This window comes from Bos mutus, chromosome 13 (assembly GCF_027580195.1).
Source record: "Bos mutus isolate GX-2022 chromosome 13, NWIPB_WYAK_1.1, whole genome shotgun sequence".
NCBI classification, from domain to species: Eukaryota; Metazoa; Chordata; class Mammalia; order Artiodactyla; family Bovidae; genus Bos; species Bos mutus.
Genome location: NC_091629.1, coordinates 21,300,466 through 21,312,752, shown reverse-complemented (window position 1 = coordinate 21,312,752; position 12,287 = coordinate 21,300,466). Strand labels below are relative to the sequence as shown.

At 50.6% G+C, this 12,287-nt stretch overlaps 1 protein-coding gene across 1 annotated transcript in view; it reads right to left on the bottom strand.

The window, feature by feature from the left end:
* Positions 1-354: 354 nt before the first annotated feature.
* Positions 355-12,287, bottom strand: part of ZMYND8 (zinc finger MYND-type containing 8) — a 123,407-nt gene continuing 111,474 nt past the window's right edge. The window contains 6 exon segments of the mRNA XM_070381085.1: positions 355-1,957; positions 3,808-3,891; positions 7,465-7,531; positions 8,695-8,852; positions 10,220-10,459; positions 11,405-11,483. Coding sequence (XP_070237186.1) covers positions 1,818-1,957; positions 3,808-3,891; positions 7,465-7,531; positions 8,695-8,852; positions 10,220-10,459; positions 11,405-11,483 — 768 coding nt within the window. The 3' untranslated portion in view covers positions 355-1,817.

Sequence of the window (12,287 nt, the reverse complement as noted above, 5' to 3'; positions counted from 1 at the left end):
CACTCCCTCCCAGTGTTCTTCCAGGACTGACCCAGGATTTCCCTTCTGTCTCCATCTCTGTCAGTAAATCCCCAAGAACTGGACTTCCCAGGAAAGCTCCCAGTGGGGGCCGTGATTTATAATGTGGAGAGAGGGGCTCCTGACCTTGTGTGGCCCTGTCTCTGTGTTTGGTCCAAACCTGACATGGCCATCCCAACCAAAGGGAAAACCGCAAATTCGAGGACGACCAAGGCATTTTTCCAGAACAGTTTAATTAAAAAAAGGGTGAAGAATCTGAAAAACTTAAGGGGTGGGGGGAACCCAAGAGAGCATACCGCGTGAGTCCACTGGCTCAGTCACAAAGAAACACCATCATCAAAAAAGATATTTAAGTTTAATACAAATTTTATACAAAGAAAATGTGAAAAAATACTTCCATATGCTAAAAGCAATTATGCTTCACAAATAAGGCCAGCTAGGCTAGGTTTTTTTTTGTTGTTGTTTTTTTTTGACAACTGCAATCGACAAATGTTCTTTCCTGTTTTCTTCTAGGACTCTCTTTTTTATTTCTTTTCTAATATGGGTAACTAGCTGGAAACTGTACAGTTCGCATCCTCTTATCAACAATGAAGAGAAAGGAAACGAGACTAAGATGTACAACAGAATGTACTGGAATGATATCGTACAATTAATTTTTCTCATATACATACATCGCCTTTTTGCCTTGTTCAATGCTTCTTGTTTTACACGACATACAAAATGGTTCTACAGCATACGTAGTGTAACCGACAGCACGGCGGCCTCCTGCTTCCCCTCAAACTGCCTTTGTTTCATGCTGACGTAAGAACGTAAAATGCCATCGCATAAATATTACATACATGCTTCATCTCAGACGCAAATGTCCTCTCCGCGTGCGTCTCGCCTTTGACCTCTCACTTCCGTGAAGCACAGCCATCTCTTACCGAGCGGGTGTGAGTGTCTTTAAAGGAAACACAAAGCAAAGGAAAACTCTCTGTTTCGGAGCTTCTGACTCGAACGCTTTCTACGGTCCTCTCTTCTGCAAACTGAGCTGAGCGGGGCTTGTTTCTAGTTAATCTTCTGTAAACAAGGATGTGGGTGTGGGTTTTTTTTGTCTTTTTTCCCTTTTATAGGAGTAGAGTCATCGTGGAAATCACATAAAATTAACGAGCTCCTCCGTGTGTCCTTCTGGTCCAGAGAGCTTGCCTTTTGTAACATGACAACGTAGTATTTGAAAGGGGCCAATGGGTGCATGGGATGTGTCCGCAGCAGCACCAAATTCTGTGCTGGAAATTCCTGATCCCAATGTGCCGCGCACTGACATACGAATGGAAACAGCTCACGGGGCATCAGAGGAGGAGGAGCTGTGCGCCCCAAAGCGAGCCCCGCGCCCTCTCCGCACCCTGTGACAGACGGGCTGAATGACCATCCTTTCTCCAGCATCCAAACCTTCTTTTTGTTGTTGGGTGTGTTTTCTGTTTATTGTTTTTTTCTCCTCTCTCTTTTTATAAGTTAAAGTCAATACAAATATAAAAAGGGGAAGGTACTCTAGGCTCGATGACATCCACAAATTGTACATTATTTACATCTAAAGCAAAGGTTTCACGTGGGTGGAACAGTCCTCAGTCAAGGCTATCGCCGGACGTGACGTAGTGTGGGCGGCCCTCTGTGCCGGGTGCAGAGGCCGAGTCTGAATGGCTGGCATCCTCCAGGCTGAGGGTGGCGGTCTTCCGGTCTCACGTTTCTTTGCGGTTTCCGGTTTCCCTGGCGTCTGGGTTGTTTCCCTCCATGGGGCGGGCGGCCTGTGTCCCAGCGTGTCCCTAGTCCCAGAAGGTGTCCAGGCGGGACTCTTTCGGGATGAGGCTCTTCGAACTGGTACCGGCGTTGTGCTCGGAGCGGGCCGATCCTCGCTTCTCCTCGCTGCCACTCCAGCAACTGGATTTACTGCTCCGGGAATGGTCTGGGGAGGGGGGAAGCCAAGGGGAAACGGAGCTTTAGCATCCCTGCCCACCCCTGGCCAAGGGCAACCATCCCCTTCTACGTGATCTGCACCTGGTCCCCCAGGAAGCCACCTTCCCCTCCCGACTCCCCACAACACACAGGGGCAAAATCCTGCCACCGTTTACTGCCCTGCATTTGGTGGGGGTCTGTAAGGATTTAACAAGAGCTGGTTGGAAAAACAGGAGGGCATCATGCTCAGAGAAAATAAAGACAAGTGGGGAAAAGGTACTAAATTATCGAGGAAGATGTTTGTTGTGTGCCACTTGGGACCAGGCACCCTTGCTGCATGAGCAAACACCAAGTACCCATGTCCTCGCTGCGTCGGACCTTGGCCACTAAAAAAGGCACTGAAATTTGGCGTTCCATCTACTCACTTCTGTTAATGGGGTTTCTTTCATCATTGTACAGGCAACTTGAAAAAACAGACTTACACCTAAACCAGCCAAAGGAAAAGGAGTGAGGACCAGAATGGTTAAGCCCACCTGGGCTCAATAGTTAAGCCCACCTGGCTCCCAGTAAGGACGAGCTTAAGGGTCAACTGAAGGATGCAAGAACCAGAGTGAGACCTAAGGGAGCTTCAAGGACGTGTGCGTTGTAAGGAGCTACATCGAGGATGAGTAAGACGTGAGGACTCTGAAGGAAGAGCCAAAGGAGGTGTCTGTCCAGCTGGGAGACAGTCCAGCCTGCAGGCTCAGCGGGATGGTCGACTCTGAGAGACCCACCAGCACATCACTGAGATCCCATCATATCCGAGATCATTTACCAAGTTCAGACAGGTTGGGACAACACTTTTTTTAACTTCTTGAGGTGGGATGAAAATATTTGATCGAAAGAAGTCGGCTGTCAAGCTTAGAGACAGAATCGGAGTGAGGGAGCAAGGGACCGGATCACCGCCTAGAAGGGTGACCGCTCGTATCACCGCCTGGTGATAGAGGCCTGTGTGCGGTCCTGAGCTCTGGTTCTGGAAGAGAAGCAGCAAAGACAGTGATACGGATCTCCCAAGCCCTGGATTCACTCAGGAGGGAATGCTTCCTCGTCACTTGCATCTGTGACCCAAAGGGGGCACTACTGTGGTGGGCAGAGCTGGGGTCCGGGGTCCAGCTCTCTTACGGTCCTTGAATCCACCTCTTCTTACACGTTCTTCCCTAGTCGTGACACCTACACTGTTGCTCCTCTGGAAGGTCAGTGATGCAGCTGGTCATCACGACACGGGAACTCTGACTACAAGGCAGTCAAGTCACACTGGAGTCTCCCCAGCTCTGCTGAAGGCAGAGTCCAGCTGGGCAGCAGGGCTTAGCTTTCTTAGCACAGAAGCCGCATCCCAGAGCCAGGCTGGCCACCTGAGGAACTGCAGAGCTGACAGGACAGGGAGTGCTGGCTGGTTCAGCTGGTCACTGCAGAGCCTGTGACTCTAGAACTCATCATGAAAAGACCAAGGATGAAGCCCCTTCAAGAAGCCAGATGGGGAATTCCCTGGCAGTTCAGTGGTTAGGACTTGGTGCTTTCACTGCCAAGGGTAACAGGTTCAATCCCTGCTTGGGGAACTAAGATCCCATGAGCTGCACAGCATGGTCAAAAAAAAAAAAAGAAGCCAGACCATCTGTCCTGGCTCTCTCGTTTCCTACTGCAGTTTCCAATGGCCATCAGAGGCACAACGAGGAAGAAACCAGGCAAAGCCAAGACCCATCACTCAGGAGAACAGGAGAAGACACGCCCACAGAGAAAACACACACGGACACACACAAGACGAGCCCTCCGCCTGCCGGGAAAAGCTCCCCGCTGGCTGCCGTGAGGCGGGTTCATACTTACACTTCTGGGCTGGGTAGTTGGGGTGCGGCTGGTGGTCTGTGGAGGTTGGGGCAGAGGCAGGTTGCTTGTCGCACCTGTTGCTAACTGGAGAGATAGCACAGGCCCCCTCAGAGTCTGGCAGAGAGCTGAGTCCGCCAACCCCACGGGCTCGCTCTCCTGCTCATCAACAGGCTACTGGTCTTAGCATGGGGGGCTGCTGGGTCGATGTCACCATTTTCCAACTCAAGGCATTCACAGGAGACTAAGGCTTTTAAAAATGCATATTAAAACCATGAACAGGATCACTGGACACAGCACGAGAATACAGGTGGAATTACGGCATACAAGGACAGAAAAGCAACCACATGAAGCCATCAACTCCCAGAATTCTGACAGCAAATTTTTCTCGGAACCACTAGCTCTACCAAGAGCTTAATTCAGCCAGGGAAACGGAAGGTGCCGGCCCCACCACACTTAGGTGGGATGGCTCCACCCAAGGAACCCAGATTATTTAGGGCAAGTATAATCACAAATCTACTGCCAAGGCTGATGACAGATCAGAAAAGAGGGCGATGGAGGTGTGAGTGGTGAAAAGGACTGAGGGAGGAGCCACAGGTGAGATTCAGCGGGCCACTCTGAATCTCAGGACACCAACACGTAACTGTCTGAGATGGAAGAGCCCGAAATGTGCGACAGGAAAAGTGTCTCAATAAAACAACTGTCATGGCGAAGAACCTGGCAGGGAAATCGCTGAAGATACGATACAGGGGGGAGGAAAAAACCTCCAGGGAAAAGTGGCTGTACAGAGATGGGAATGTATTCACAGTGTACTATTTGACTCTGCAACGAACAGCACGACCATAATGATGGAAACAGATGATCACCTGTCAACCTTAAGAGAGCCAACAGCCGGAACTGAGGACCAACTGCAGTTAAAGAGAATGCACACGTTCTCCACCTTGATGATGGGGAAGTCAGAGCAGGAAGATGGGAAAGGCTGAATGTGACAGTGGAGGAGAGGTGAGGGAGGCGATGAGCACCAAGAGAGGGGCCCAGGGACACTGCTTCCTCCAGCTGGAGAACAAGGACGAAGGAGTAAGTGCCGAATTGGACCAAGGGAACCCACAGAGCACGTCAAACAGGGACAGAGTGGTCTGGGAGACAGGGGAGAAGAGAGGTGATTAGTGACCCCGATTCTCACCTTCTAAAGCCACAAGTCAACAAGCAATGTCTAGATAAAGTCGAGAAACAGACATATGGGGAAACAAGTTATTTACAAATAAGTACCAGATGCAAAAAGATAGCCATGAAAACTGGGACAAGGAATTTTTTTTCCCCGTACGATTTTCTCTGACTAGTCATCCCTTGGTATCAGGGATGGTACAGCGGATCCCTTCCAGGACCCACCATGGATACCAGATTCCATGGATACTTAAGTCTCATGGTCAGCCCTCCATATCCACATCCACAGATTCAACCAGCTACAGACTGTGTAGAACTGTATTCATTATGGGGGAAAAAATCCACACAGACATGGGCCTGCAGGGTTCAAACCTATGTTGTTTAAGAGTCAACTCGATAGGCAGGCGTCGCTTTAAAATCTTAAAATGAAGAGACAAGTGAACAGGAGAGGCCCACGCCCACCCCCAGGAAGCTCCTGTTTCCTATTCAACCTTTCTCCCTCCCGACTAGACCCTCATCTTAAACAGCCAGGTTCCAGAAGCCAATAAAGAGCACAGGAACCTCCATGTTTTTGCAAAGCCCACTTTTCTCCAGATTCTTTCTACACTGTCAGCGAGCAGCAAGCACTAACAGAAGCCCGGAGACGTATGAGGAATCAGAAAATGAGCTGGTCTGTCTGCTTTGACGACAACCCATCAGCCAGACAGCTGTGGAGCGTGAACAGGGGCAGTGAGGAGCCGTGAGCTCCCAGTCCTGATCCAGCCTCCAGGGACCTCTGGTTCAGCTCCTTCTGCCCCTGCTCTAGAGTAACACTGCAGCACTCCCTAAAAAATGCTGACAATTCGGGACCTTTCCCTCCCTCCGCCTCTAGTTATCAGACTCCCCGGGACGGTCTTCTCCCTACTCCACCCTCCGCACCAACTCCCCAGCAACTTGAGCCTCCCTTTCTACTCCCTCGCACACCAGGGCGCTTCAGGCCAGGGGTCAGCCAGTGACGCCCACAGGCCCAATCCAGCCCAACGCCGGCTTCCAAGTGCGAGCTCACTGCAACGCAGGCCCATCTGTTTACATGCCGTCTGAGGCTGCTTCCATCTGACGACGGCAGTTCTGATAAAGACGGGTGGCCCTCGAAGCTTCACCTCTTTTACTCTCTGGTTCTTTACAGCAAGCCTATCAACCCCTGGGCCAGGGAACACCTCATCCACCTCACAACTGGGAGATGCTGCGTCTCCCAACCGCCTTCCTGCATGAAGCCTCTCGTCCCACCGGACTCCATACCCCACAGCATCGCTGATCTTCCTAAGGTCCGTTAATCTTCCCACGTGGATGCTGCCACTTGGCTGCTCCGAGACCTCAACAGCGCCCCCTGCCCGCAGCAGTGATTTCCCCACAACTTGAACCCTTCCCCACGCCAACCACCTCTGCAGCTCTGACACATCCAAAATCCTCCTACTTACGGCTCAGCTGATGTTTCTAAACTCACTCTCCACTTAAGTTGAACAGAAACTCTTTTATCACCGCCAAAAGCAGGAACGCATAATACCTGCCATACACAGCAGGCAACTCTACAAATCAACATAATGAAACCCAAACTGTAGCAGGAAGCTCTAGGCGGGTGCCATGCTGCTGAGGTCTCGAGTCCGCTCTGCCTTGGTTAAAAAGAGAAGCTAGAAGAAGGGATGAGGAAGACACCTCAGCTCCAAACTCAACGTGTCCTCAAAATGCAATCACAAGACCTGAGAGTGAGAAGGGAGTGACAGGTGGCTCAATCATAATTCCATGCCCAGTTCATATTGCCCCTGAAGTCAGCTCATGCCACCCCCACTTCATGTCCCCTGAACCTAAACCCCACTTCCAGCACCACTGGGAAACCTCCAGCCACCCTAACAAGGGACATGACTTCTTCCTCTAGGTACTCAATACGCAGAAATGAAAAAAAAAAAGTTTGGTTTTCAACAGAAGAGAATGATCTAGAAGAGAAAAAGACCCTGGCTGGAGCTGAAGGACCCTGAAAGCAGCAGAACGGTTCTCACCGAGGATGAACTCTTTTGGAAGGCCCTAAAACTGGTTTGAGAGGGGGTAGGGGAAACACCCACTGGGCTAGAAAACAGCGCAAACTCCACAGAAGAGGAGAACCAGAAAAGTTAGCGCCAGCCTGCCAGGTTATCCCTCAAAAGGAAAGATTGCTAAAGAAGAATCATCTACTAGAAATGGTTTTTTTCCTCTGAAGGCTCAAGTACCCTCCTCCACGGAATGTGGGCGCTGGGACCTCAGGGACAGTTTCACTCAATTTCATTCCGCTTGGAGAAATGCCTCAACGCCGCCTGCCCAGCCGCTCCCTCATCCCTGCTGACCGGCCCAGGGCGCCCCCGAGAATCCCTAAGGAAACCCAGTTTGCAAACCACCGCCCTGAACCCTTCAGGCTCTCCCTGAGGACATGGCTCCCCTCTGCCCGTGTGGAACATGAGAGCATTCACCCACCAGGGGGCAACATACCAGAGCCTTGGTTGGAGCCTAAGAGAATGGAGGAGGGCGTCTCCCTGGAGCCAGAGAGGTCGAGGGTCTAGAAACACAGAGAGAGAGAGAGATGGAGGCAAGGCACTGGGGTCAACGGAGCCCTCCCAGGGAGCCCCGGGATCCATGGGCTGCTCGTCACGGCCCCGCCAGCACCTGCATGGCCCCTGCCTGGCCCCTGCCTGGGTGCGGGGCGGCCAGGTCAGCTGGGCTGGGTCTACCCCTGTGCCCTTTTCTGCCCTGTCTCCCTGGACACAGGCCTAGGGGGGCCCCTTACTCCACTCTAGAGCCTCAGTGTCAAGAACACTGTTCCTCAACTGCCCTCTCTCTGACCTACTCCCCTCTTCGGATTTCTGCCCTATCCCAAAAAGGAAGTACAGCCGTCCCCCAGGACCCAAGGTGGAATGGTTCCAGGAGCCCTCAAGGATACTAAAACCCAAGGATGCACAATTTCCTTATATAAAATGGCCCAGAAGGATGAATATAACCACGCCTTTGTATCCGAGGGTTTCACATTCACGGATTCAACCAAACACAGAATGGCATTTTGGCTGGTTGCATCTGCAGATGAGAAATCCACGGATACTGAGGGCTGACTACATATTACACCGTATTATACTGATTCACTTTTATTTCACAATAACCTCTTCCTAGGCAATACTATCAATGAAATCAAAGAGGTTTGACTTCTGGGATGACTTGATGTTTTCCCTAATACACATGAAGTAAACCCATAATGACTACAAATGTAAAAAACGGCCAACGTGTCATCTACAATAATGTCTGCATACAATCCATATACCACGCCCTGGGAAAATAAGAGGTGCAACCTCTGTGTCCAATACGGCAGCCACCAGCCAGCCATGGCGATTGCATTTAAATTAGTTGTTATTAAATTAATTTACTAACATCTGAAATCCAGGTTCTTGGTCAAACTGGCCACAGTTCAAGTGCTCAACAGCCACCTGAGGCTGGTGGCTCCCACAAGGGGCAGAGGAGATACAGAACACTGCCGTCATCACAGAAGGTTCTACCGGACAATGCTTGCCCCCAACACACACCTGGAGAGGAGGAGCCCTGCAGAGACCCTCTCGCCCCCACCTGCAGCCTGAAGACAGACAAGCTCCTACAGCACGGGACTCGCCGTGCCGGTGGGAGCGGGGCAGGTTTGAGATTCTGCTTGGCCCCAAGGCGTGTGGGATGGATACTCACCGAGCCACCGTCCTTGCTTTTCTCAGCTGGCGTCTCCTTCTCTTTCGAGGCGCTGCTTTCCGCGGGGGCTGCCTGAGTACTGGAGGAGGCGCCCTGGGATGACTTAGTTAGTGTTTCTGTGTTCACCTCAGGGTCTGCTTCCGGCTGAGGAGCGGTAGCTGAGGGCAAAGGGCAACAGAAGCCATGTATAAGCCAAGCGTAGTAGCGCCCAGGCCCGCAGGGAACCCTGCTCCGTGCAAACCACCACGTGTTAAGAGATGCCAGCCAACCCCGCCCAGGGCACAGCGCCGGCCCAGAATAGCTGGACCAGAGCCTTCCCAGACGCAAGAATTCCAAACTGTGCATGATATGTTCATTTTTCAGAGTCTGTGATTTAAGTTTTATTAAGTCATTCTGGAGACAAAAGCATGTTCGTGAAGCAAACAGCCTGGTACAGCTGTTCCAATTACTCATAATTTCTGATTTTAGACCAGTGTTCACCTCATGCACTCGCTTTCACCCTGTAACAGCACAGTTGAGAGGTTTTGACAGACCCCATGGGCCACAAATCCTAAAACATTTATTCTCTGGACCTTCATAAAAAAAGCTCACCAACCCCTGCCTAGAGCTTCTCAAACTTGGGTCATTCATCTACCACCTTTGAAAACTTTGCCAGTCCACTGACACAGTCCCTTGTCATATTATTTATGTTATTTGCATTTAAATAAATTCTTTGAAGTGGAGACTTCTACTTCTAAACACAGAAATCTAATATTGGCCATAAATAAGTGCTAACTGTAAAATATTACTAATAAATATTATTAATAAGTTCTAACTAGACGGTGTTTCCTGCTAGAGTCTCCTGGCCTGGGATCTGCTTGCTCTGCATTAGAAAGAGATTTCAAAGACAGATTAGTTCCAAACCAACACTTTGCCATTCACATAAGAACCAGTGATTGTTTAAAGCCTTCAGTCCAGGATGGGCTCCATGGTGGGGGGCTGTCCTGTGCATTGGAGAATGGGGTAGAAGATGCATTTGATTTGTGCGTGTGTCTGCTTAGTCACTCAGTCATGTCCTACTCTTTGTGACCCCATGAACTGAAGCCTGCCAGGCTCCTCTGTGGGATTCTCCAGGCAAGCAAACTAGAGTGAGTTGCCATTTCATTCTCCAGGGGATCTTCTCAATCCAGGGATTGAACCCAGGTCTCCTGCATTGCAGGCAGATTCTTTACCATCTGAGCCACCAGGGATGCCCACATTTGGTTTGGGCAGAGACAGATATTGCCCCCAGTGGAGAACCACAGCAAGCCACAGGAAACTGAAGTCATCTGGGCTGTCATTATAAGCTCCATTCACACAAGGGAACGCTGCCAAGGAAACCAGAGGGTGGAGGCAACGGAGCCTGGAGACTTGGCTATGTGTCTGCCTGTTCTCTTGTGTGCAGGAGTCACCTGTAGTGAGTGAGCGTGGCAAGTGTCCTGTGGTCCACGGGGGGCCAAGGGCCCGTCCGCCACAGCCTGGGCAAGGGGGTGCTCCTAAGGCCTACCTGACTGGGTGCAAGACTTCATGTGCTCGGGCCAGTGGGCCTGCTGGCAGGGGTAGTCACAGTAGCTGGTGTTCCAGCAGCAGTAGAAGATGGCCTCCTTCTTGCAGTTGGCGCACCACTGCTTCTTCTTGGTCTCGTCCACGGCCTGCTGCTTCTCCAGCTCCAGTTGCTTCTTCACCTCGGCAATGAGCCGGTCCCGCTCCTGCTCTAGGCTCTGCCGCATCTCCGCCATGGTCAGCTCTGCCAGGAGAGAGAAGGGGAGAGGACGCCAACTTCATTCCCCGATCCCGAGCCGTGGGCTCATTCACAGCAGGTCAGAGGGTGGATCCTAACAGCTGCAAATCCCTGGCTCGGGGATGTCCTGGTCATGTGAGCCAGTGCAGAGAGTCACCCTGCCTCCCTGAGCTCCAATGTCCTCATCTGTAAAACAGGCATCCACCGAGCCGACCTGAGGAACTATTTGTGATCAGGAATGTCAGGTCCTGAGGATACTGATAACGGGGCCCCGTGGTGACTCTGCAGGAAGTGCTCACATAAATCCTCAGGACAATTTTCACTCAATTCCTTCTGAAATTTATCATTCATATAAGCTTTTTTTCTATCAAATACTTATACAGCACCTATGATCTGTAGGCACTGCTGTAAACACTTTATAAATATGAACTCTTTTAATCCTCACTATTACGGAGGTGACTACCTCTATAATACCCATTTCACAGATGAGGAAACTAAGGCACACAGCTGCTAAGATGGGCAGAGCTGGGGCTACAACTTGGATATACTTCCTTCTTGATGTGTTCAGTGGCAGTGGATCTAATCTGCCAGACAGGACATCAGAGCTGATCACTAGGCTGACAGGACAATTATCAAACTGCTCAGGCTACTGAGATGTCTCTCAATGTTACAGCAGGTCAGAGCTCCCAAGCAGGAGCAGCTACCACAGCTGTTGGGATGAATTGGCTGCTGATGTCAGTATCTGCAAGTGAGGCAAGGGGGTTCCCGCCAGCTCCTGCTCCATACCTGGTTTCTCCAGGTCAGACTCCCCAGGATGCTGTGTTCTCCCCAGGAGTGGTACGTCCCCCTGGCCTACTTTTGACCCAGTTCACATCTGGGCCCGACTCTAGACACGGTAAGAAGTTCCTATCCAGAACATTCGTCAGTGCAGACCAGGTCAGCAGCACTTACCCAAGTTGTGTTTCATTTCCGAGAGCTCCTGCTGGTGCAGCCACTGGAGTTTCTCTATCTCAATCCTCAGCCTGCGGATCTGTAAGGGGACAGAAAGACTGAGAAAGCGCATCTGGGTGCCTACTGCCAACAGGGCTCAGAAGCTCCAGCTCTCACTATGGGTTAATGTCACGTGCAGAGTCAGAGGGCGGGCAGCCTAGTCTCTGCTGGCCTCCCCCAGATGGGTGCCAGTGAGTTAATCCAAATTCATGAGAAATTCTGCTTCAAAACACCAAATACAAGTGATTCATCTTTTCTAAGAGATACTCCGGGAAAAGCCATTTAAAGAGAAAAAGACGACCAGATTTTCAAAATAAATAGTACAGTGAGTCTCCTACATACGAACAAGTTCCATTCCTAGAGCCCGTGCATAAGCCCAATTTGTTCGTAAGTCCAACAAAGTTAGCCTAAGCAACCAACTACACAATGGCTATATAGTACAGTACCAGCTCCATCCCGCCGCTTTTACGCTGGCTTCTGGACATCCGGGCTTGAGATAAAGGTACTGTAATACTGCACTCCACAGAGTAAAGCACACAAAGCACAACCGCTTGCAGAGGGCATATGCACGTGACAACGTGCGCCAGACACGTGGGCTAACTTAGGTGGCTGGACACGCAAACGTTCACGTCTTTCAAAGTTCCCAATTTGAAGGTTCACGCCTAAGAGACTTACTATACGTAAAAGCTTTGAGCAGGACTTTGGCCTAAAAAAATAAAACTAAAACATCCTAAAAACAGCTTTATTTTATTTCTGACCTAAAGTTTTGGGTGGGGGCCATAATCATTCACCTGAAATCCCAAAGCTTAACCATTCTGGAAACCATGGGCTATTTGGGGTGGAG